Source organism: Drosophila tropicalis, unplaced genomic scaffold (genome assembly GCF_018151085.1).
Source record: "Drosophila tropicalis isolate 14030-0801.00 unplaced genomic scaffold, ASM1815108v1 contig_443, whole genome shotgun sequence".
Classification (NCBI taxonomy): Eukaryota; Metazoa; Arthropoda; class Insecta; order Diptera; family Drosophilidae; genus Drosophila; species Drosophila tropicalis.
In genome coordinates, this window is record NW_027172907.1 from 37,002 (window position 1) to 63,599 (window position 26,598).

The window sequence follows — 26,598 nt, forward strand, 5'->3', positions numbered from 1 at the left end:
TTTCAATATCCTTCCAAAAATATTGCTCGAATTTTTGTTAGGGGGGGGGTCAGAAAAATGGCAAAAAAGTGACAAAAAACTACAAATGTCCTTATAACTCGGTCATTTAGAGGACGATCAGGATGTCTTTTGGTCAGATTGTAGTCCTTGATGATCCACATCGACTGACACTCTTAGATCCTGGAATGTCCTTTTGGGAGCTGAGATAAAAGGATATTTTTGTTTATGGAAAAATGTTAATTAACTCGCGAGTCCTTTGCAGGATCAGGACGAAAGTGGTGCCCAAACATTCCAACCATTGAGGACTAGCGTTGGTGCAAAGGACATCCCGATTGTCCTGCGGAGAGCTGAGATATTAAGGATTTTGTATTTTTTTTAGATTTTTTTTTTAACTTTTGCTTCGATTTGGGACTTGGAAAAAATTACAAGTCGAATAAACAGAAAAGTGCTCCAAACTCGGTAGTTTTAAGGATGAGCGGGATGTCCTTGGGCCAGATGAAAGTCCTGGTAGACATTATTTTATAACTATCCCTAAAGTTAAGATTTGGTAACTAATTTTGTTTTTGAGAGTCGCTCAGATTTACACAAATTTTGAGACACACATCTAAACACCTAAACTTGAACCAAACAAATCTACTAAAACATAGTACAATTCCGACTTTTTTAATTGCATCTTCAGTTTTATCAATAACGCCTTTCTTTAAATAGTTTTATACACTCAAAGTCAAGCAATAATTTGTACCAAATGAGAATAGTTTCGTTTTGTTTCCACCCCTTGTTTTTGACAGTGTTAAACGAATTTCAAAAACCTAGTGTGCAGAAATGTGATTTGATATTTAATCTTTAAATTTTTATCGAAATATTTGGATTTCAAAAACAACTATACATTCCACAGTGCCCCGAGCGGTGTGGCAAACATTTTGCCAGGAAAAGTTAAATTTTTTGGTTTGGTCAATAGCAAAAGAAGCAATGCACCCATTCGAGTGCCTAAAGTGAGCAGATATCTTCTTAATTAATCACGAGAAGCCTAAATCTAGTATTCAACTAAACTACTAGATATTTCAAAACCAAGTTTTAATGCCCCTGCTAAAAGTACACATTAATTTAGGGCTAAAGTGTGAAACGCCTAGTAATAATGCTAAATTCATGTTAGAAAAGTCCTTTATAACACTTTGATTAAAGGACTAACAAAATAAAAAATAATTCAAGTGGACTATATTCTAACATATTCTGATCGAATTGGATCTAGCTTTTCACAGCTTGTTGAATCTAGAACTCATTGAACTAGCCTTTAAAATATGAATCAAGTCTGGTTATTTTTCAAAATCCTTGAATTTATCTCTGGATTAACTGTGTTGGCTTTTCACATTTCCGGGTCGTTGCATTTCGCAGAGCCTTTGCCCCACAATTTGATATTTTGCGGGACTTTTGGTGGATACATATTCATCTGTATGGTCACGACATGGAAACTCCTAAAAGACTACCGCACTCTACTTTACCCGGAGCTGTTAATTTGCAGTTCAAGCATTATTATGCATTTCCTTTGCGGTTTCCTATCAATGTATTATGCGGAAATCGATTTCCACATTAAGTACATGGGACCCAAACAGGAAATGGCCCATTTGTTTTTTAGTTACTGCCGAAGTCAGAGTATTGCCAGCATTTGGTGTGGTACAGTCTACCTGTTTCACCTCGTCTTGGTGCTGGATTTCATTGTAAAAATGGTGCCCAATGATGATTCCAAGGAACTGGACCAGGACCTCGACATATTCAGTGTTCTACCAAGCAGCGGGTCAGTGTATCCCACAGAATTGCAACGGGACTATGTTGCCAGAACAGAGGCGTATGTCTACTTTTTGGGTCCCCAAGTGGATACATTCTTGCAAAGGCACTTCAAGTGCTTTCGAAAATTGTCTTCCTCTCAGAAAATCGACATGAAAGCTCCCAAATGGCATGAAAATACCCCGTACAGCTCCGACTCGTCGACATCTATGACAATAACAGAGATCGTAACCAACTACAACCGCTCCACACCGAATCTCGCAGATGATTCGAATAACTTCTCCCCCCAGCCCCAATCGACTGAACCAACTTAGGGGAGCGCAGAAGGCATCGAACAAGTTAGAAGTTAAAAATTAAAACGAAACATACAAGCATTTCACAAGTTTTTATTTCCCACATCAAGACACCGTACAGATGGCTGTTTGTAATCACAATATAAAATATTTATTAAAACGAAAATCTAATTTTCCAGCTGTCTCATTGCTGCCAGTAATTTTTATAAGCTTTTTTAACCTGCACGCAAATACAAAAAATACCTGTCACTGGTCCGGTTCCTGTCGCTATTGCTGCTCCTGGTTTGGTCTGAGTGCTGACAGCCATTCAAAAAGAAGAAAAAATTAAGTTAGGCGTCTCGCTGACTTTGCTATACCATGCATTAAATGCCAGAACGGCCAATTCCGCCTAATGGCGAATCTTTACCCTCATAACTTAAAGCCCACGAACCGAATATAACTAACTACACCATTCTGTATACCAAATTTGCTAGGTGTCTTGCTTTAGCTTTGGCTGATCAGAAATGTACATATATACGAAGGAACAGCGAGTTGCAATTTTAGCGACTTTAATGGAACATTTCACTCCATGGATGCATGGTATAAAAACATAAAAAGCGCTAAATAAAATGTCAACATTTAAGTGAGCCAGACTTATGTCAGGCAAAAGAACAGCAATAGACGGCAATATGGTAAAATCCCAGAAGGAGCATACGAAGAGAGAAAGATTCATAACAAAGCTAACTAAGCAATTTGAATTTCTTCTCCTCCACCTGCCAGCGAGCGCAAAATATGAATGTATGTGTTTGTAGTAGGACCAAGACCTGACTCTGATAGGCGGAGAGAGTTCTTCCGCATTCAATGGCCAAGTCGGTTAGTTGTTTCTAGAATCAGCTAAGCCATCAAGCTGTAAGAATATTGATAAAGCCTGCATAGGCATACAAGAATATGTGGAACTACATTGGATGTAGATATTTCACTAGGAAATGTTTTGTGAACTCTTTGCCCCATTTCCATTTCAAATGGCCCTGTTATCCTTTGGCCCAATTTTTCACCTCTAACCCTTTGTGAAAGAAAAGCAAAAAAAAAGCTCAACTCAACTACCACCAGTTCAACAACCAAAATGAAAGCGTTAGCGAGGGAGGCTGAAAGGAAGGGGGAAAACAACGAAGCAAATAAAAGAAAGAAAAACTTGCAACAGCTTTGGCTTTACTTTAAGTAACTGGCTGGCGCTTTGCATAAATTTGGCTAGGAAAACGCAGCAGCACGAGGTAAAGTTCGACAGAGTCACGCGCCAGTTTCCAGTTTTCAAGCTGCATACCGACCCACCCGCCTTCCGTGGCGCCCCTTACGCCGTCACCTACGGCACTTTTTCTTCTGTCCTCCGCATACTGTGATGATTTGCTGAAAAGCCGCAGGATTTGTGTGACAGTAGGCAGAGCCTTTTTTGGTTCCTTTTTTGCATGCCACATTTAATGCTCCTAAATCGATTTTTCAATAAATTCAACAGTAGCAAAAGTTGAACAAGCCACACGCGACCCCTCCCCCACCGCCAGCACCGCTGACTTTGAAATGTAATGCATGAAACACAAAAATAACTTTTGCCGTAAATTTTCATATTTATTTATTTTGTCAATCCTTATGCTGAAACTTTCTCATGCTGCATAAAGATATAATGTCCTCGTACATACATATGTATGTCTGTCTGTTTGTATAGAGTTGGATAATGGCCAAAAATCGCAGCAGATTTCCCTCTTAACTCGCTACAAGATGACAGGCAGATAAAAACTAACTCAGCAGGAGGGAAACGAAAAAAGCTGCAGGATCTACTAGGGAAACGGTTCTTCCAAGAACAGGAATTCGGGGTGACCTCCACAACTAGTAAGCCACGCATTTCCAATGAGAAAAAAAACCATATAATTTGGATGTGTGTGTGTGTATGTGTGTGTGTGTGTGTGTGTGAGTGTGTTCTGTATGTTTCACATGAAAACTCATAATATTTGCAAATGATGAACGTGAAAGTTTTTGATAAGTTTGAAGAAAAGTTGCCACAACAAGGAAAAGGGAAAGAAGGAGTGAGAGTGAGTGGAAAAATACGACAGAGCAGACAGAGCATGAAAATGAGGAAAACAAATCCATAATTCCATTATTGGAAAAGCAAATGCAATTTATGAGTTCAAACTGAAACAAATAAGCTGACTAAGCTCTCCATTGTTCGCTATCAGTCAAAGTTACTCATAACACCAACAACAAACACAGTGTCCAGGGATCGACCAATTTAAAGGATTAAAAAGAATAAGTTGGCAAAGTTCTCGCAACGCACTATGCTCAGCATAAATTGCAATTTTTCATGAAAAGCGTTGGCGATTTTGGATCTCCTGAGCACAAAATGCAGTCTGTCTCCATACACTTTATAGGGCCGAGAAAGCTTCCTTCGATCTGTTACCATTGGACCCTATCGGTCTCTGGTATTAAAAGCAATGGGGATATATTTATGCTCAGAAATAAATAATAATATTTACAACAAGTGTAACATTTTTCAAGTAGTGTAGCTTTTACACATTTAGAGGAAATCAGTTTTTTTTTTCGAAAAATAATTGGTATTCGCACATTGCGTATACGTAATAATTGAATTCCATTGAAGCAATGAGTAAATACATCTTTATGCAGGATAAAATCTGATAGAAAGCTATTAGAAATTACATGTAAACACCGATTCTCTATCAGTTTGATGACTTTGCATTGGACAGTTTTGTGTTTTCCTTTACGTTGGCTACTGGACAGCTGGGTAGTCCAGATGTTGTTTTAAACTTGGCCTCCCACTCTTTGTCAGCCTGTGTAAAATTTGGAATTTTACAACAATTTGGAAGTGATCAATAAACAGTCAATGAAATATTTCTCCGCTTTCCCACCGCGGATTTCAAGCACCAGGTGGAGGAACGTGACCTTAGCCGAATTTGCCCTGAGAGCCGCGACGTCACTGTTACCAAAAATGATCTCTATATATGCTCTTCAGTTTCATTTTCTTTTTCCCCGATTTGTGTTTGGCTTTCCTCTTACCTACGAAGTCGACCCGAAGCCCTGACCCAAACCTGCTCTCCCCTTTGAGAGAAAGTTGGCCGAGTAAAATGTATAAATGTAAAAATGTCTCCGAAACCGAAGGTAACCGCTAAAAGTGTAAGTACAAACACTTTGATTTAAGTGTTTGCCGTTTTTAACAAACAATTTTGCCCACTTTAATAAAATAATAACAGTTTTAATAAAATGATCGACTAGTCGGAATGTCAAATAACAAATTGACGGCTTTAGTCGAAACTTTAACTAATAGGTTCATCCTTATGTAGGGTCTAAGCTCAACCTCATTTTTATGCCCTTCCAGAAAGAGTATATTAACTATCAGAAGTGTGCAACTCATACATAGAAGGAACCCCCTCTCTGTCCATATAAAGTATACGATGACGAGCAAAACTAGCAAAAGTATCAGCAGTCTGCATTATTGAGTTAAGTAGTAATTAAATTCAGTTGGAAAAGTAATGGCACATCAAATTTCCTCCGGACTTTTCTCCAAATATCCATAGGATGTCCTGTAAACACTTCTTTAACTGTCGGTGGATGTTTCTACATATGTTTTCCCAAATGTCAGTGGGATCTGAATGGGATATTTTTTATGGCATTCCAAAAATGGCATGTGCATCTATAATATTCCGGATTTTGGGGATTATTTCCTTCAAAGAAGAGAAAGAAAACGGTAAAAGCTGAAACACAGCTGACAAAATTTACGGTTCATATATGCTAAGTTGCTTGATTACCACTGTTTGTGCGCCTTATTCCTATACCCTAAGTCTGTATGTTGTTATTTCGCGGAAATTCGAGTATGTATTACTTTAATAGCTTAAAAAAAAAAAACAAACATCGGCGAGAAAGAGAAAGTTAAGGCATTTGTGTTTCGGTTTAACCAAAATCATCTGCAAGTGAGATAGTCCTTTACGATCTATATTTCAACGAGTAGCAAACTTTGTTTTGTTAGCGTTCCTTTGAGCCTTATTAAGCCCCATTTTAACAACGTTAGCAATCTTTAACGTCTAATTAATTCCTTTATTTATATATCTTTTTCTTTGTTTTTGTTGTTGTTATTATTTTTCCATGTTTTTGAAATGGATTCATCTTCAATTAGGTTTACATAAAATGGAATTACATTTCATAGTGAATTTTTGTGATTGTTTTTGTTTTTTTCAGTTTTGTTGTTTTTACTGTTTGTTTATATGCAGCTAAGCAATCAATTAGACTAGTCACATAATATGGTTTAAGATGATATAATAATACGCATTTGATTCTAAGAAATTGACATAGTGTTGCATTGATTTTGTGGTTTGGGCTTGGGATGGTGGTATGAATGTGAAGAAAGCATTGAATGGGGGTGAAAGTGGAAACATTGCGAATCGCAAATTGCAAAACAAAAAAAAAAAAAAAAAGAAAAAGAAACGACAATGTTTTAAGATTGAACAAAATTGAAAATGAAATATTCGAGAGAGTCGTTTGTTCATATATACATATTTATATACAGCTGCGAACTTAATCATAGCACCACTTGCTGAGGTAATGTGTTCAAAGGATTCCTAGGCTTTTTTTAAGGTTCTAGGAACATGTGAATATGTTTTTGAACGTAAAATACTTTCTACTAATGGTAGCAGAAAAAAAATTCTATCAAAATCCAACGTTTTCAATGATTTTTACAAAAAATAGCACCACTTGCAGTATTTTGCAAAATACCGTTAAATTTCGCAGAATTGCATAGCAAAAAACACATATTTAACAGTCCCTGGTTCAAAGTCGATTTTAAAAGCAACAGTACTACAAAATATCCGAGACTTTTAGATATAATGGGTCGGGGAAAACACTGCCCCGGGAAAAAGCGAAACGTCATCCAAAACCAGGTTTTGGAGAAAATATCGGATCTTGAAGATGGAAAACTGGTTGGTACTTCCAACAGAGTGATCCGAATAGCGATCTATTTGAAACAGAAGCCTTAAACTCGCAGACGAAAGCCAAGACTGAAGCAGCAAGAAGTCGGTCCCTTAATGCGAGAGAGCAATACGGATTCTTTTAAGGCTCTAACAGATCTTAAAAAGGACTTTAAGCCCCAAACTAGGGTCCAAATTGTTCGCAACTACCTCCGGAAGATCAATTCAAAAGATTCCAGTCGAAGAAAGCCTCCACTTTTGAACGCTAGACATAATGCCAATCGCCTTAAGTTGGTCAAAGATCATGAGAATTGGCTTGTCCAAAACTGGAGGAACGTACAATGGACTGATGAAAATAAAATTGTAAAATATCGTAGAAAAGGCTATAGACCATACGTCTGGCGTCCACAGAACCTGGAATTCAACTCCAAATTCACCCTAGAGTCTAGAATTAGTGTCATTGGTATGGGGCTGTTAGTCTTATTATGGTGTCGGTCACATATCAGTCCACAAATCGATTATGGATCAGCAAGTTCATGTAAATATCTTATAGACAGTGTTGCCACTATACGCTGAGGATAATATACAGCTAATATGACCCTTTCAACAGGACATCAGCCCAAAGCACACCAGTAAGAAAGCCAGGAAGTGGTGCTCAGCGAATTATCTGAATGTAATTGAGTGGCTGGGACAGTCACCAGTCCAAAATCTCATTGAAAATCTTTGGTCTGATATTAAAAAAGCAGTTGCTGTTTCATTACCAACAAAAATTGAGAAGTTTTGCGAAGTAATCCAGAAGTCCTGGGCAAAAATAACGGTCAAATGCTGTCAAGACCTGGTTGACTCAATACCAGGACGATGTGATGCGGTTATTGCCAATAAGGGCAATGCAACAAAGTATAAAGTTTATTATTTAATACTATTTTTAATATCTGATCATAACTTGTTAATGAATTTTGTTTTTTTCTGTTATTTTTTAATTTTGAGTAAATATTTGAAAAGTGGTGCTATTTTTAGTTTCGGGTATTTTTTGAGTTTATCAAGGTTTTTTGTAAAAATCATTGAAAACGTTGGATTTTGATAGAATTTTTTTTCTGCTACCATTAGTAGAAAGTATTTTACGTTCAAAAACATATTCACATGTTCCTAGAACCTTAAAAAAAGCCTAGGAATCCTTTGAACACATTACCTCAGCAAGTGGTGCTATTATTAAGTTCGCAACTGTACATATATATGGTGGGCAAACTGAAAAGCAGATGGCGATAGTAGATAGAAAGATGTAAATCAAATACGCTTTGGGAGACTTTGCATTGGAAATGCTTGGAAAAATAGTTTTGGGGTTTCTGTGTTCTTGTGTAAATGCCAAAAGCAGCGGCACTCGAATGCCCTAATAAAACACTTAGTTACAATGTCTTAGAAACTAATGTTATGAGTCGAAGAGGAGAGTGGAGCAATTGACAAGGTAGTGGGTATGTAAAGGGTTAACAAATTCGTATTTTGTTGGCCATGTTTTGTATCAAACTGGAAAAGCGTATTTGATTTCAAATTAAACCATATTATATAGCTAAGATATGGGGCGGAGATCTACACCAAAAATGCGTGTATGTGTGTGGTTGTATGAGTGTGGGTGTCTGTTCTTTGCTTTGTTGGTTTGGTGCTTCTGATAGGGGTTTTGGATGACAGGGGGTTGGTTGGAGGACAATTAAGGGGATGTTAAGGAAATCGTACAACAAAGAACCCAGAATTTAGTATCATCTAAAGATTTGGCTTTTGTTGTAGAGCTTCTCGATTTAGCGTTTTAGTGTTGCATTAGTTTTGAACAGGCAACGGAGGCGGCGGATAGGCGAAGATATCACCAGCTCCATTCGTCATCATGTACGGAGGAGCCACTTGAGTGGGCATGGCTGCATATTGAGCAACTGGCCCATAGCCGGCTGCTGCTGCTGCTGCATTGCCATTTAATGATACAGTAGCCATGCCTGTGGACATTGATGAATATTGGCCATAAGATTGATGTTGCTGCTGCTGCTGGTGCTGTTGGTGTTGTTGTTGCGCCTGCTGCTGTTGAGGTTGCTGTTGCTGGTGTTGCTGCTGGTGGGGCAATGGCGGCGGCGGCATCTGAGCAAAGTTCATATTATAAGGCGAGAAACGGGAACGCTTCTGATCTGCACCGTAATTGGCAGCAGCAATGGCTGCTGCATGAGCGGTTGCTGCTGTCTCTGGTGGCACCTGTTGCTGGGGTTTCACTTGGCCGCTAGCTGCTGCATTCTGTGATTTGGGCTCAAAGCAGGCTGCATTGGGATTAAATCTAGAGAAGGGCACATTTCCTCCATTGGGTTGCTGCTGTGGCTGGTGTGGATGATGTGGAGCCTGTTGATAGCCATTACGGTAGCCTCCCTGCAGGTTAGGTGGCGACGACCGCTGCTTCTGATCATAGCGTGTGGTCGGTGTACTACCTACTCCTCCTCCTCCTCCTCCTACGGCATTATATCCAATGCGTCCATTAACATTATGATTGCTATTGTTGTTTCGATAATTGTTGCCGCAATTGGAGTTGTTGTTATAGACTCCGCCCATTTGCTGGTTTCGTCCTTGATAACCGCCATTGCCGCCACTGCGATAGCCGCCCATTCCACCACCATTGCGCTTCTGATAGCCTCCACCACTCATCGCCATATTCATCAGCTTGGGATTGATGGTCTATTCGATAGATGTAGCGAAGGAGAGAAAGATTGTTAAATAGAAGCAATTGGAAAAATTCAAACATTTCCTACCTGATTTGCTTCACGCAGAACCTGAATCAGATCATTGGCCTTGTTGGCATTGGAGTGGGTGAATAGGGTGTAGGCCGTCCCTGTGTTATTCGAACGTCCTGTCCGTCCAATGCGATGCACATAATCCTCCGAGTTCGAAGGATAATCATAGTTGATAACAAACTTGACATCGTCAACATCTGTGTTTGTTGTTTGATTCGATTTGTATGATCGTATTTCGTATAATTCGATTCGATTCGATACGATATATATAATTTGAAAATTGAAGAAGTTTGATAAAAATGTTAACACAAAAAATATCTTTCAGTCGAATTAAACGGAAGAAACAATCTTTCTCAAATATGTACTTCAAAAGTAAAAAAAAAAAGAGAGGAAAAAAAAAAAAAACAAAAGTTTAAATAACTATTTAACGAAAACATTAATTTATGTGTTTTGTTGTATGTGTGTGTGTTGATGTTGGACTGTATGCATATTTTCTATGTATGTGTGAGTGTGTGTGTCGATTTGTGGGATAAAACTTAAAAATAATTTAAATGGATTCTTTTCTCGTTTTTTTTTTAAATCATATTTTGTGTTTGGTTGTTTGTTGTTATTTTTTTTTTTTTTTTTTTTGTTTTACTGTTTTGTTTTTTTCTTATGTTTTGTACTTTGAACAAAAATTTCGCCATCAATACTATTTTAGCGTATATTAATAACTATACATCTTCTTTTGCTATTTCTCTTTTGTTTTTTTTTTTTTTTTTTTCTGTTTTTGTATCATCATCAATTTCAGATATATGTTTTTTTATACTGCAGAAATGTGGACCTCGACATTTTCATTATCAATACACAAATTTTCAGATAGATTTTTTTGTTGAAAAAAATCTGTTTTTTTTAAGCTTAATGCATACAAGAGAGACGGCTTGATTAAAATTATAAGTATAAATTTAAATATTAAATGTATAATTAATGAAAAATATATTTGTTTATATATATAATAGGTTATCGGAAGAGAATGCTTATGATATAGAGATAGAGATATAGTATATAGAGTTCAGATGCTTGGGTTATATATTCGGGAGGTGTGTGTGAGTTAGGATAGGGTGTTAGGGGGGTTGGGTTGCAGGATTCCAAAAGAGACAAGACGAAGAAGAAGAAGATAAAAAGACACAGAAAACTATGTGTGTAAAGTAAGTCTTTCGATTTAGCCTAGTACTTACCCTGGCTATAGTTGATCTATATGTTAATATATATATATATATATATATATACGAACGATTTAATTAAGTTTTAAATGAATAGTCAAACTCTTACGCAGAAATAGCGAAAAGATTGATGCTGGGAGTGTGCCTACTTTGTTCCACGGCTGATGTTACTCTGAATCCTGTCCATCGAGTTCTGCTATGAGGAAGAGAGAGATGGGTGGCCCGCGAAATGCTAGAAACTTATAAAATTTCAACCCTCAACTTGTATATTTAGCTTTTTTTTTTTTTTTTTTTTTTTTTTTTTTGTGTATATAACTTTTGGTTTGTCTTAACTTTTAACTTTTTGTTTTGTGAAAAATCGAAGTCCATTTCATAAAGTGCTGATGATATTTTTGTTCACACACAAATTTTTAGGTTTCTTTTTTGTCTTTTCTTAGTATTAATAGTAAAGGAGCGATATAATATTTAAGTTAGAATAGATTTTTGTTTTAATCTTTTGTTTCCCTTTTTATTAGATTGTTGTGGAACACATAATAAAAAGTTACGAAACTTTGAGCATCAGTCAAAAAATAGTTTGGGCCGCAAAATGTAAAACACAACAAAAAAATTTTAAAAAATAAAATACAGGACTTCGGAACACCGAAGTTTGTATACCCTTGCTGGCCCGACAAAAGCAAACGTTTCCGTTTTAATGGCGTTTTTTTTTTGTAATGAAATTTAATGGAAACGAACAGACGACTGTTGGAATGCTTATCAAATATACATAAAAATGTATATACGTAAAAAGGAATAGTTCCCGCAAGGATATTAATATAAATATTTACACATATTTGAGACATATATGTGTGAATGAGTGCATAACCACACATACATATATTATTTACATTTATTTTTTATGCATATTCATATTCATTTTGCTAGGCCATTCGACGACTCCTTGACTGAGTTGCAAATTCTAATCAATGTGATTTTTGTTTGTTCCTTTCTTTACTTTTTTTTCTTGTTTGACGAGACACAACTAAAGACTATGATTGAGAGAATAGAGCAATTAGGAAGAGCAACAACAACAAAACTAAAAATACATAATGTAATATTTATATAGATACAGAATACAAAAAAATAAAATCAACTTCAATATAACCAGCAATGCATGGAGAACACAAATACATTCCCCTCATTATTATTTAGCCCACACACCATTATGTTTTAGATTTTTGTTTAAGTTCTTTTAGATTGTAAATGTTATCTTTTTTTTTCTTATGGGTTAAGGAAATGGGATCTAGAAAATCGAAATACAACATGAAAGGAAATAGAAAAAAAAAAACATATGCTAGGAACTGGAATCGATGGTGGTGGTGGGGAAGTAGGCAGTAAGGTTCAGGAGGGCAAAGAAAGCATTAAAGGGATGACAAACGGTTATCAAAAAATATGCATGTCTGAATAAACGAATATGTCCATGTCCAACGCAGAGTCCTGCTCACTGCGACTTGGTCGCGCCTCTTGGATTTATGTATTATCTATAAACTCTATATAATTTCTATTTCAGTGTAGTGCTCAAGGAAGACTATCTTGAATATCTTAACTGGAAGTGGTAATAATCTCATCTAAAAAGGGTAACAGTTCTCTTTGCATTTCCACTTTCTTTTCCAAAAGAGAAAGTCGTAAGTTGCTACGTGTCTCCAATTCAATCGATAATCACAAAGAAACTGTTTGTCTGTTTGTCAGTTTTTTAATTTGTAACATTTTCTTTAAACCGATTTGCATCCCTAGTAAGAAAAAACGTATAAGATCAAGCAGGGAAGGATCTTTTCGAATGATTTACTTTTTCTTGTTAACGTTTTTTTTTTTTTTTTTTTTTTTTTTTTATTTTAAAGAGCTGGAAGAGATCGACTTTAATAAGGGAACTCAACCTGCAAAAATTGGCAAAATATATGCAAGTATAAGAAGAAGTAGAAGTAGTAATTCAGGAAAAGGAGGATAGTTGAAGAGGAAGTGTAATGAGTGTCGGTGTTGGACCGATTCATCGCTGATCGCTTAGAAAACGAAATCGAATCGAGAGCGACAATTGCGACGAATCATATAAGTAATGACGGAAAAATTCTACAATTGGTATATTTTCCATTTTTTTTTTTTTTTTTTTTTTTTTTTTTTTTTTGATTGGTTTGTTTTTAATTCTGGGGGATTTGAGATTTGATTCGATCCACGCACAGAGGCACATGGGCAATTGCTTGGTTATGCCGAGAGAGTTAGATGTATATAAAGAACAACAACAATAATAGCAAACAACGGAGTATTCTATAATCCTCCTGCTGCTGTGATGGAATCACTTACCTAAACCGCGAGCAGCCACATCTGTGGCGACTAATATGGAGTGTCGGCCATTCCGGAAGCTGGATAATACGAAATCACGCTCCTGCTGCGATTTATCGCCATGAATGGCACAAGCCCGCCAACCCTGTCGTGAAATATTGCGTGTAATCTCATCGACCCGCTTCTTGGTTTCCACAAAAATTATGGTTTTAGTTTCACTCTCTGCTGAGATGTCGGTCAGCAAATTGATGAGCTTCACTATCTTCTCAGATTCATCGCAGACATCGACAATCTGACGTATATTGTGATTGGCACTCAGCGAGAGAGATCCAATATTAACCTGAATGTAATTATTAAGAAATTCCTCGGCCAATTGACGCACCTCCTTCGGCCAGGTGGCTGACCACATCAGAACCTGCCTATCTGGTCGTATCTGTTGCATAATCTTACGAATTTGGGGCTCAAAGCCCATGTCAAGCATTCGATCGGCCTCGTCAAGGACAAGATAGGTGCACCGCTTCAGCGATGTGGTTCCACGCTCCAGGAAATCAATCAAGCGACCTGGGGTAGCAATTACAATCTCTACGCCGCGTTCCAGATCTCGAGCCTGCTGGCCCTTTGGAGCGCCACCAAATATGCAAGTATTACGCACTTGTGTATTGCTGCCAAACTCACTGGCCACCTGCTGGATTTGTTGAGCCAATTCACGGGTGGGCGCTAATACTAGAGCAATGGGCCCATCGCCGCGCTCCAGACGAGGCTGATTGTTTATGTGCACCACAGCGGGTAAAATGTAGGCCAGAGTTTTGCCCGAACCAGTCTGAGCAACACCCACCAAATCACGGCCGCTAAGAGCAATGGGCCAACCCTGAGCTTGTATGGCCGTGGGTTTGGCGAATCCCTGTTTTCGCACCTCGTTCATCACATAATCGGGGGAAGCCACCCTCTTCGAATGCAATGCTAGGCGTCGGAACCTCTATGCCCTTGATGGTGATCTCATTGCTACTTAGATAGCTGTCCGTTTCTCCCTGGGTGCGAGCCAGCACAGTTTCGCAGGGCTTATAGAAATTCTTGCGGAATGGCGTCAAGTTCACCTCGGACCACACAATCTTTGGCAAGTAGGAGCCATGCATTGAAGGCGGACGATTTTGATTGTCACGATTGGCTGACATGCTCCCGGGGCCACCAGGGCGCCGAGGACCACCGCCATTCATCGGCCCGCCGCCGCCACCACTGCCATTAAATCCCGGATAGGGAGCAGACCGATTCCGTTGAAACATAGCTCCGCCACCTCCAGGCGGACCCATGCGCTGAGTGGGCATGCCAGCACCAGTGCCACCGCCTCCGTATGCGTTCATTTGTCCGTGATACCTGAAAGGACCGTAACCATTATCAATGTTTTTTGTTTGTGCCATAAGCTTGGAATTTTGAACAATGAAAGCAGATTCAAATTGAAAATTTGTTGGGTTGGTCAACGGAATCTGAATGCTTTTATATAATTTTCGTATTTAATGTGTATTTTGTTGTTGTGTGTTTTTTTCTTTTCCTTTTTTTCTGCCATTTTGAATTCTATTGATTTTCACACAAATATCTCGCCCATGCAAAAGACCGATTAGCGGAACTCATTGGAAAAAGTTGCTGGAGAACGATTGCGGTATTGGTTAATGTTACTTACATATTCATTTTCTTAGCTGTTTTTTATTTCGCTCACAATTGAATGCCTAATTTTTTTTAATGAATATTCCTGTATATTTGTAATACTTTTTCCACTGAACAATTTTCCTACGTAGTCAGTTTCCCTAGAGATGGTCAAAGTAATAGAGACTTCAAGCTGTGAACTTATTGTATAAAACAACTAGTCGTTAATCGATTAATCGCTATCGACATAATTATCGATAGGTCGATAGGTAAATAAAAGCATATTCATCGGCATTTTTATCATCTCTATAAAATAAGAATGTTTACAATTTTAAAAACCGAAAGTAACTCTAATTTCAAACTGGAATATAACGGTTCGCATTGCAGTTGTATGTTTTGTCAAGATTAATTAAAACTATTTAATTTTTGCAGACAACCCAACCCAACCTTTGTGTAGCAAAATGAGGACTCATGAGATTGTCATTGCCTGTCGTCTAGAATTGATGATAAACAATGTTTTAACAAAAATCTAACAACAACTTCTAAACGCCCACCAAACAATGTATCTGAGATTGATCTCTGGCAACAAGTCATTATGCTGGCGACCCGTGCAGCAACAATTGTTATTGGAGCAACATTTAAACCTGTTTTGTTATAGAAACTTCTCGACATTGGCCAGGACACGAGAAACCCTTTGACTTATTATCTGGTGGTATGGTTGTTCATAGTTTGTAACTAATTACTTAGCATAAATAGGTAATAAAGAAAATAAGTGTACATCCATAAAGACTGGCGACTTCATTCAATTGTTGCCATTCAGTCACATTCACTTTCTCTCTCTCTCGATTTTATTGTTGATTTCATTCCATCTCTGTCTTTTTTGTGCTGCTGAATAATTTGGCAAGCTGCTCTGATGTCAAAAGGATAAGTTGTTTATTCCTGATATGTAACTGTCACTGTCTATATATTTGTAGGTAAGTTAAACAAGAGGAAAACTACTTTGAATTAATGTAATGCCTTTTCCCTCAGGTAACCCTGATACAGGTGCTGGCATATTTATTATATATATAATATACTATACTATATAATCTGCCACAGATCTACGAAACCCTTTGCCCGTATTGGCCTTATTCGGAGTTTCTTATAGGATTCATTGTTTAAGTTAAATTGGATATAATCATAGAATGTGATCAAGACTAAGAAGTACATACATATAAATATCAGACTTCGTCGGATAGTATAGAAAACTATAGTTCAGAAACTGTACGATATTCACGGTCAGAATATCCTACAATTTGTTATTTAAGTCGTCATGCAGGACACTTAAATTCATATTGAGAATATGCCCATTTATTCGGTATCTAGTTGATTTTCCCAATTTTGGTCAGGATCTGCATTGACTTCTGAGAAGTCTGTGCCTATCGACAGCAGATATTGCAGTTCCTTCGGGTATAATTCCTTTAAGATGACCAATAAATCTATGATGCTCTCTCAGCCTTGCAGTCTCTTCATTACTACATCTACATATGTAAAATAGTTGCAATTGATTTGTCTCTTGTATTCCTCTCTAAAATGGTCTTCACAAATTGTAGTGTCTCATAGTCTCCTGGGGTGGTCCTGGTTCATCTGGGGATGGATTAAACACATGGGAAATTTTGAAATAGTTTTTAACTTAAGTGAAGCTTTAGATCCATAATTAGTTTAATACATTTATTAATGAAGTGTCGAATTCCACCAAGATTGAGCGAGTAAATCGTATATCTCCCCGTAGAAAGGATCGGGTGAAACATTCCATTTAAAAATGGACGACAAAATTACATTCTTGCATTTGATCCGCATTTCAGCAGTTTAAAATTATTGATCATTGCGAGATTTTGATGAAATGTAAGGTGTTTAGTTTAAAAAATGTTTGAAAATGAAGCACATTCGAAATAAAAAATTATGATTCTAATTGAATATCATTAATTTTAATGAACTTGTAAAATATATTGTAACAAATACCGTCTGAAAAAGAGATCCCTATGTTTTTCAACTATTGGATCCCGAAATCATCTTAACTTGACTTTGGGATTAGGATCAGCATTGGGCACAGATACATACATACATATATTAAATAAGTTTTGTTGTTTAACATCTGCAAAATTGTAATTTTTTATTATTTTCACCTACTTGAGGATAATTTTCTTAAGAAATAAGTGAATGGTAAAAGTCAACTAAAAACTGATACACAAAATTGAAAACAAAATTCCATTATGACATTTAACGGAAAACATTGGATAACAATCTATTTTTCTTCTTAAGCTATTTAACAAAAATCACAAAATTTTATCTAAGTATAGGAAACATAACTAACTAAGAAAGGCTTTCATTCACATTGACACATTTTAGTTTTTTTGATCCACAAGGTATTTGTTAAAATTATAAAAGAAAATGTAATACAATTAGGCATTGGGCAAAACTAGATAAAAAAAAAATTGGATAGATTTAAATGACCAGTTTATAAAATGTATTTTAGAAAATTATGTACATATTTGTATTGATGCGTTTTGTTTTTGTATTTGTTTGTTTATGTTTTTAATTAGCTTATTTTGCTTTGAATGTTTTAGTTGGTTTTGTTTTTCGATTTTCTTAATTAAATCATTATTTATATTTCGCACATTTGCAACAGAAGTATTAAACAGCTAATAAAATGCATAATTCTCTTAACAATTTCGTGTTTTATTAATGCTAATCTGATTGTTATTGTTTAAATTTGTTTACGCGCTTTCGTATATAGGAGTTCATTTGATTTTTGGTATTTTCCTTTTTATGTTTATATTTTTGTTTTTAATTAAAGCCAACAGAGTTTTAAAGTTGTAACATATTTTGCTATATAAATTCCATCTTGTTTATCATATCGTGTTAAAATTAGGTAAAATTAAACAATTTGTATTTGTTTCGTGTACATTAATTAGTTATGGCCGGGCCCAAATACGATTTTGCACTATTTTCATAATATTTTTGTTTTGTTTTTGTTTTTGGTTGTTGGTGATTAATTTGTTTAGTTTGTAGTTTCTATTTGTGATAAATGCCTAAGTTAAGTTAATTTGTTGTTTGATTTTATTTGATTTCATTATTATTTATGTATGTTGAGTCCAGCTACAAAACGTTGCATAAAGTTGTATAAAAGTTTTATTTATTTGACTAGCAATTTCAAAAAAAAAAAAAAACATTCAATCGATCGGTTGATAGTTTCATTTAACCTACGTACATACATACATACAATATATAACAAACTTCTTCTATATAGTTTTTGTTAGAATTGGCTGCTATAAAATCACTGTCAGCACTTGGTAGCTTGGTATGTTCTCATTTTTTTTTTTTTTTTTTGCAGTTGTAAAAGTTATTTGGTTTTTTTTTTTGTTTCTATAACCATAAGACTAATTTAATCATTAACTATATAATATATATATATATATAGTTATATGTAATTCATAAGCGCTAATATTCGTTTATGCAACAAGTCTATGTGGGATCGTTCTGATCTTCATTTTCATCGTCGTTTGCCTCGTACTCCTCGTCTGCCTCTTCCTCATCCTCATCCTCATCCTCATCTTCATCGTCGTCGTCCTCATCCTCCTCCCCGTCATCCTCGGATCAATCGAATATGCAAACAAACACACGCAGACAATTCATGCCAGCCTTCTCCCAGCAACCCTCCTCTGTGGGTCGACCCTCGTGGGCCAATCTCATCTTCTTTGGATAGTTCTTTGGGCTACTTCGGTCACTGAGATGCACTGGCATGCGGGCGTATTCAGCTCGTGGCTGTCGGAACTTATCCAGCAGCTCTGTTTGCTGATCTGTCAGATTTTTCAGCTTCTTGCCTGTAAAGAGAAAATTGCATAAATCCAAAGTGATCTTCAGAAATGCTACAGCTAAACCAATATAAAGAAAAATGGGGCGTTAAATTAAATAAAAGTTCAAGGAGTCAATCTGTCACCCAGAGACAAATTTGTATGCAGCTGCAGCGAATTTGGTAAAGGTTTGCAAGGATGATTTAGGACCTCGCCCGGGACAGACATGAAAACATTTCGTGAGTTTTAAAACTGTAGAGAAATATTTTAAGGGTATTTGATGTCCCAGGCCTAACTTGCTTAGTCCGACTCTGTGTAGAACTTTGAAATTCTTGTCACTTACGAATTCATGAAATTGTTAAAGGAACCAACTGAAATTGTTTCTGATTTAGCATTCCATGCAGATTAAGATTTTGTAAATTTTTATGCTCGATATGGAATCTATAGCTTATGGCTTTATAGATTCATAGAACATGTTATAGATGCAACATTAGCTAATATATCATGTCATACTTATTTCCAACAGATAAGTTAATAGCTACAGCTATAATTCCATCAGCCCCAATTATCGAGTTGAAATAAAATTCAACTTACCCTCTAGTGCATCACTGACCAGTGATGTCTCCAGTGGCGGGAGCAGTTCGATTCTCTCGCAACAACGCCGGAACTCGGCGGGGCTCATGCGCAAGTACCTGGGGGTCAGACATAAGGGTCCCAGAACAGTGCGACGATTTTCTGGAGTGGCATCGAGATTCTTGCGGGCGCACTCGGCCAGACTCCACGTGGCCAGGCATTCGAAGAGGGTGAGCTCGGAGCGTAGTTGCAGTGTATCGCGTTTCACAAGGGTCTCCAGCTCCTCGAAACGCAGATCAGCGATTTCACGCATCGAAAGCAACAGTTCAGCATGCATGTCAATCAATTGGAGTGTGTTGTGGAGTAGGGCCACGCCATAGTCCTCGGTGGTAAAGGGATTTGGATTCGGTATGAGATTTACTTGAGCTCCATCGCCATCGGCCCCATTTTCATGTGGAGCGGAGTTCTGGGCGGCCGCCGCCTGTTTGGCCTTGGCTTTGGAGGCCTGCTTGCGGGCCAGCTGCAGCCCAGTCTCTTGGGTGGTGATTACCGTCTGATGTTGGTTGGTCAGGGCGATGCCCTGGTAGAACCACAGAGCCTTGAATATGTCCAGAGCTGTGGCGCTCGATATGCTGAGATCAAGTTCACGGATGCAGTAGATGATCTGGGGAGCCCATTGAAATATCGTTGAGCAATAGATTTACGACAGAATAAAAGGCAACACTCACCAGATCGGGTACATTGAAACGATCGGCTAGTTCTAAGATCTTCAACAGATGCTTGTGATCCCGATAGGGTATAAAATGTTTTTCCATGTATCGCACAATCAACTCAAAGTCATTCTTATCCACATTGAGTATCTGAAAATGGTTGTCGCTCTTTCGTCCGCTATTCGGACCGGCGTGTATTAGCTTGGCCAACTCCACGCTGCGCTCTAGCACCGATTTTCTTTCGCACCGGATCATATAGCGGTCGTCACCATTGACGACAATAAAATCGATGTAAGGATTCACAATAATCGGAACTCCCGTGTAGATATTCGTTTGACCACGGGCATATGGCGGTGGCATTACCAGATGCGCTGCCGGGGCACTCGGAGCACTAGGAGCACTTTGTATGGCATCGACATGATGGCCGTCGGGGCCAAGACCAAAGGGTAGAACCATTGTACTCGACTCTTCCGTAGATTCGCTGTTACTGGTGGTGGTATTGTTGTTGTTGCAGTCGCTTATAGACTGAGCCTCAGCCTTCTCCTTCTCACGCCGCAGCAGAGCCTTATGGACCAAGGCGCCCACTATGGGAAATTTTGTTGGGCGCTCCTGCCTGGTCAGCTTCTGCGCGAAGCGACTGCAACAGCGGACTTCTTGAACTTGTTGGTTTTTATTGCCAGATCGCGGCTCTATTGCATCGGAGGACTGTTGGTGGAAATTGTCAGACATTGATTACAAAATTTTGATATTCTGGTATATACTTAAATATGTTTAGAGAACAAATTTCGAGTGTGTTAAAATGAATATATTGATAAAAATTTCAAATACTTAGGCAAACCTTTCCAAAAAAGTTTATGCTGAAAAATATGCAACAACCGATTGTAATAAAATGGTCGAAAGAAGAGAAAGATACGCTTTCGACCCCTTGCAGTATATATATTCTTGATCAGCATGAGAAGTCGACTCCTACCTCCAACTTCACTTAGGTATTCTTGGTTGGGACAAATGTTTTTCGTTTTATTTTCTTTAGTTTAAATTATTCTTTGAAGTATTGCGAATATTGTCCCAAAAGGGATATTCCAAATTCTAAATACACTCGGAGATATAATGTTTTTCTTGTGAGGGAAACTTCCTTAAATTTCAGACGATCCTGGGTCGAGTTATCCCATTGAAGGCCGACAACTTTTTGAACATCCCTCGTACCAAACAAAAACCTCTTTCGGCTATTTATTACCTAGCTAAGATAAAGTATGATAATCACAAAAAAATATGTGTGAAGGACTTTGAGTATCTTTATGAAATTATAAATGGCGATTGTTCTTACTGTGAAACATCATGTCCCCGAATTTCAATAAGATCGGATAAATGGAACACAAGTTAATGCTAAATGTATATTATAAATCGGCCTGCCTTGGAATTTGATTATTTTCTTCTATATTTCTTTCTCCATACTTTGTTTAAATTATTATTTTGCTTGTCCAAAGGGTCCAATCTTTATTTATTTTCATTGCTTTCTTACAAAGTAGAATTGGAAATAAGACTGAAAAATTACTTGAGTATTTATTAGATTTGTTAAATTTGATTCTTTATTAGAAGTCGAATTGAACATATTTTGGGTTTAACTAATTAAATGTAAGATTAATGGAACTGTCGGGTGTTCAATACAAATTTGTGTTCATATGGGGTTTGGTTTCGTATTCCTGGACACTTGAGAAAAGTAGAAGGAGGAGCAAGAGATCTCAAGTACTTGAGAGTTGAGGGCTATTTCAATTCGATAGATCTTGACATTGTGTGTTTTTTATTGGAGTTGTAACAAATTCTTCCAAGTTCTCTTACCATACAAATTTTTTTTATGGGTAAAAGAAATGGTGTTACCCTTTTGGGATTCACAAGTGCTATCTGCCGGCTATTTATTACGGCCACAGAGTGTCCGTGTCCCATTTCTGAATCATTCAGAACCGGCTATTTAAAATGTTTTTATTACACCACAGTGAGAAATGAACAATTATTGCGACCCATAAACAATCAGAGAACTGTAGTACTTTCCCCATTCGAGCCCAATGATCGATTTCGATTTAGATTCGATCGGACTCTTATCGGCACGGCTTTATCAATTCAATTGGCCAGTACTTCACGTAAATCGTTTAATGATTCTGCACGCGACAATAAAACTATATACCATTGACGGAATCTACATTAGTTAATAAGTGTTTGCCGAATTTTCGTTTACTTTTTGTTTTGGCGTTTGTTAGGGGTCAATCGTTTGATTGCTACCAACTGGTAACTGGTAACTGGCGAATCGGTTGCAATTCATCATCGACAGCCCATAAATCATATACTTCTCCGCAAAGGCGTAATGGGCGAATGGTTTTTATACAGATATAGATACAGATATACCCAAAACCGAGCGCGTGATATGACCATAAAATAAAACAAAACTGAAAATAGCAAAAGATAGTGACAGAAAGAGAGAGGAAGATAGACAAAGAGAGATGGAGAGAGGGACTGCGGTCAGTCAAATTCGATTGTCAAATTGACTCAGTAGTAAAGCTCCTTGACTACTTGTCAAAGACCCATATATATCATATGGTCATTTCTATTGGCCAGTAATGAAAACGATTAGTTTTAATGCACTGAGATTCTTATCGTCGTCCAACGAATAGAAATAAAGACTTGATGAAATTTCAGAATTTATGAAACGGATCCATAGATAACAGAAACCAATCCGAAACGATTATGACAATTTCGCGAAAGAAATGATTTCAATATATTCTTATCTAGAATTCTTGATTTAACATACATTTCTCCCCTCATAGAGCCTATTTGCATTTCGAATATTAAAGAGAAAATTATGTATTCAAATATCAGTATATTAGAGATTTCCCATTAAAACCACATTCTTAATAATAATCTTAGATTGTGTTGATAAAAAGTGGCAACGAAGCCGACAGATAAAGTCACACATGTTTATCTATTGATATCGAGCGGGCAAACCTTCTTCTTGGCCCCACTTTCAGCACTCCCCCACCCACTACTTCAACGAGTGTGGCTCAAGACTTTTGTTGCCCCTGAAAAGCCATCCATTCATTTTTCGCTATCATTTTGATTTGCCATTTGCCACAATTTCTGTTTTCAGTTATTGCCCTTAAGAACAAAGTAAATAATATAAATTATGAAAGAAACAAAATACAATAACAACAATGACCAAAAACGGTGGGGGGAAGGGGAAATAAATTTTTGCTATTATTAAATAAATATTAAAAAAAAAAAAAAAAGAACTAAATGGCAAATGTTTACACAGTTGTAGGGAAGAGAACTGAAATGAACTGCGGCTTGAGTCTCTGTCCAAGGCGTCAACTGTTATCAACCTCCAACTCCAGGGCAGGCCGGAGGAGAAACCGCAACATTTCATATTATACATAGTATATTTAAATATTTACAATGGCGACAACCATGACGATGATTTGTGATAGTGCAATTAAGAAATTATCGTATGCAAATAAATTTATGATGTTGAGGTTTTGTTGTTATCACCATCATCTGCCCACTGCCTACTGCCCAATGCCCAGTGGAACACACTCAGTATTTGTGCACACATTTTATTATTATTTTTGTTTTTTTTTTTCTTTGTTGGGATTTTATGTAGAACACAGGCGTTAAATTAACACTTGGTCATGATCAGATGATGATGATGATCCGATGATCAGACAGCAATCTTGATGATGGGGGTGTGAGGGTACTAGAGTAGGAAGTCTGTCTCTCTGTCTGTGAGAGCTTTACAAGTGTTTTATCACTCTATATCAATTGATTTCATTATCATTCACTTCTTACATTTGATTTCTTGTGTTTGCTTTCCGTTATCGCCTTTAAAATTACGGTCTTATGCCATCAATCAATCAAATGCGATTTATTTTCGTTTGCCCTTAGACTTTAGATATGTTGTTGGCCCTGGCATTTGTTTAATTTGTCTATAAGTATATTTATAAGTTTTTCGAAACTATTTTCGACTCGCGTAAATATAAATCATTTGATTTTTTTTCGCACGTATTTCCTTTGGCTAGGAGCAGCGAACCGTACAACACGAGTTTAGAACCTCAACTGTTACTTAGCGTCGTTGTCGTCTGCTTCGATGACGGCGATGACTCGTAGTCGGAGTCATAGGCGGCGCCGCGGTAGCGATGCCTTGTGGCTGTGTGGTGCGTGGGGGGGATGGAGGGGTGGTGTTATTGCTGGTGGTGGTGGGCAATGCTTCTTACTTGGGGTTGCCGCTCTAATTGTGGGGAGGGGTTTACGCGAATCATATATACATATATATACAATGTACATACATGTATGATATATCCAAGATCCATAAATAGTTATTATTTCTATGTGATAAGAGAAACAAGTAATATGTGAACGCATATAGTAGATCTTGTTTAAGGGCGGTGGTGGCACTTGCAGAACTTGAGAAGGACAATTTAAAGTTCATAAAAATTCATTGGACAAAGTTTTTACATCCGGTTGCCCGCATTTATCACATGGTCTTGGCAAACATAAGCCTTTGGCGAACAACATCAACCACATTTGGATACACTCTCTCAGGACCAGTAATAACCATATCGATGGCGTCCTTTGCCAGTAATATGGTACAATCTGTTTGACAAATGGTAGATGGGTAAATCTTTGCAATATCTAATCGGACACTCAATGGGTGGGTGACAGGAATCAATGACAACTCAATTACTTCTTAATTGGCAGATGATGAAGAAGTACAAAACCAGTACAATGAAAAATCTCAATTGTTAAAAAGGGAGCAGCAGCAGCGTCTGAAAGATTTATCTATTGGATTTTCTAATTATCAAAATGATTATTGTCGTCTTTCTTTTTTGTGTGCTTGGGTGGGTGAGTGGGTGATTGTTGGTGTGGGTGTGGGTGTGGGCGTGGGTGTTGGTTGTGCGTGTGATATTTAACAACTGTAATTATGACAGTTTGCCGAGTTCATTTTCTTCTTTGTATATGCACGAACAATTTATTTTATTGATAAGTAATGTCAATATTAAATCAAAAGAAAAGTCAACAGTACGAAAATTGTAAACCTATGGCATCGAAATATATGTAAATGGAAGAATGATAATAATATATGGACGTATGTATGTATGTATGTATGTGTATGTGATACCGAAAAGTATAAGAAGTGTGCTACGAATAGTTTGGTAATCGAGTGATAAAGGTGGAGAGGGTGAGTGGGAGGTGCTGGATGAAGATATTTATCAGTGGTCAAGGTCATGGCAGAGCTGCATTCGCTTGGCTTGGCTTTGCCTATCTCTGTCGCTCCCACATTGTATCCCCCTTAGTCTCTGTCATTCTGTTTGCATTTGCGTCAGTCATTCGGTGATGTGTGTCTTTGTATTTATGCATCAAACGAGGGTGAATCGACCAGTTAGCAGCACTGGTAACATATTATTATTATACTACGATTGATTCGCAATTACAAATTACGTTCAACCCTCGGATTAGCTAGGCCTCAAGCTAAATTATTCTATTTAATGGTTTAGTATACCAACTTATTAATATATTTACAGATGGTGTGAGATGTGGGTGAGTTAAGTATAGTAATATAGTATAGAATTGTATTTACTTTTTGGGGTTATATAACATAAACTTGATTTCCGATTACCAGGATGACAATAACCCAAAGACAATTTTAGTTTCTGTGCTTAACTATTAACTATTGGAGTTAAGGTTTCAAAATGCAAAATCTCAGTTAAAAAGAAGAGATATTTGCATAAAACCAACGGCTTTTGGAAAACATGTCATACAATAAATTAATTTATTAAAACAAGGGAAAACTCTCGCCTTTAAGGTCACAGAATCCTATACCATTTCAATCTGAATATTTGGGTTAAAAGGATTTGCTCCGAAAAATACTGCAATCGTTTAATCGGTGCAACCAATTAGTACCTTTTTACCAGGGCACATGGCCAATTTGTACGACAGTAAAGACAGTTCCCATCCAGATACCCATAGAAAATTGAATATACATATGCATGTGGATTAGTCCCGGATTAAGCCAACGCGGAGCGTGGCCCCATAAACATATGTATTTATATTTCTAATCAGCATCAACAGCCGAGTAAATCTTGTCTTGTTTGTCAGAGACTAAACAAACTAGAGCCACTAAATTTGGTACGTAGAGTCAAAATCGAGTTGTTTCAAGTGTATTCTCTTAATTTTTCGTCTCACTTATTGGAAAATCACGATTTGCTCACCCAATATTTAGACTATCATCATTAAACTTGGTACATCAAATTTAAATTGTAAAATCTTTTGATAAAACAAATTTTATTAAAATCGGACTGAAAAAAGCCAAGTTATACAACTATGTCAACTTGTTAGCCACAATTAAGGAGTTGACCGTTGCCTGGTGGCGGCTCAAAAGAGTGAGCGAGACAACCTATTTTAGCTATAAAGCATCTTAGTAGAGTTTTTAATGCATATTTTTAGTCTTTTAGTCTACTTTTTGGATCAGACCGCTATATTCTTATAATTACCATTCATAAGGAAGGTCTTAATGACATA

At 37.2% G+C, this 26,598-nt stretch overlaps 2 protein-coding genes and 1 long non-coding RNA gene across 3 annotated transcripts; 1 reads left to right on the forward strand and 2 right to left on the reverse strand.

Annotated features, from left to right (window-relative positions):
* Positions 1-6,128: 6,128 nt before the first annotated feature.
* On the reverse strand, positions 6,129-15,110 carry LOC137574322 (uncharacterized). The gene is given in 5 exon segments (XM_068286590.1): positions 6,129-9,715; positions 9,790-9,968; positions 13,305-14,217; positions 14,219-14,654; positions 14,959-15,110. Coding segments are annotated over 5 exon segments (2,427 nt in total). The 5' UTR covers positions 14,967-15,110; the 3' UTR covers positions 6,129-8,824.
* Positions 15,111-15,215: 105 nt separating this feature from the next.
* LOC137574282 (uncharacterized) lies at positions 15,216-15,973 on the forward strand. The gene is made up of 3 exons (XR_011031969.1): positions 15,216-15,295; positions 15,354-15,891; positions 15,951-15,973. It is a non-coding gene; the product is annotated as an uncharacterized lncRNA (long non-coding RNA).
* Positions 15,974-17,718: 1,745 nt separating this feature from the next.
* axed (axundead) lies at positions 17,719-20,829 on the reverse strand. Its single transcript, XM_068285942.1, has 3 exons — positions 20,056-20,829; positions 19,349-19,991; positions 17,719-18,784 (listed from the first exon to the last, which is right to left on the reverse strand). Exons 1-3 carry the CDS (start codon positions 20,764-20,766, stop codon positions 18,558-18,560), a joined length of 1,581 nt encoding a protein of 526 aa, XP_068142043.1. The 5' UTR covers positions 20,767-20,829; the 3' UTR covers positions 17,719-18,557.
* Positions 20,830-26,598: the final 5,769 nt, after the last annotated feature.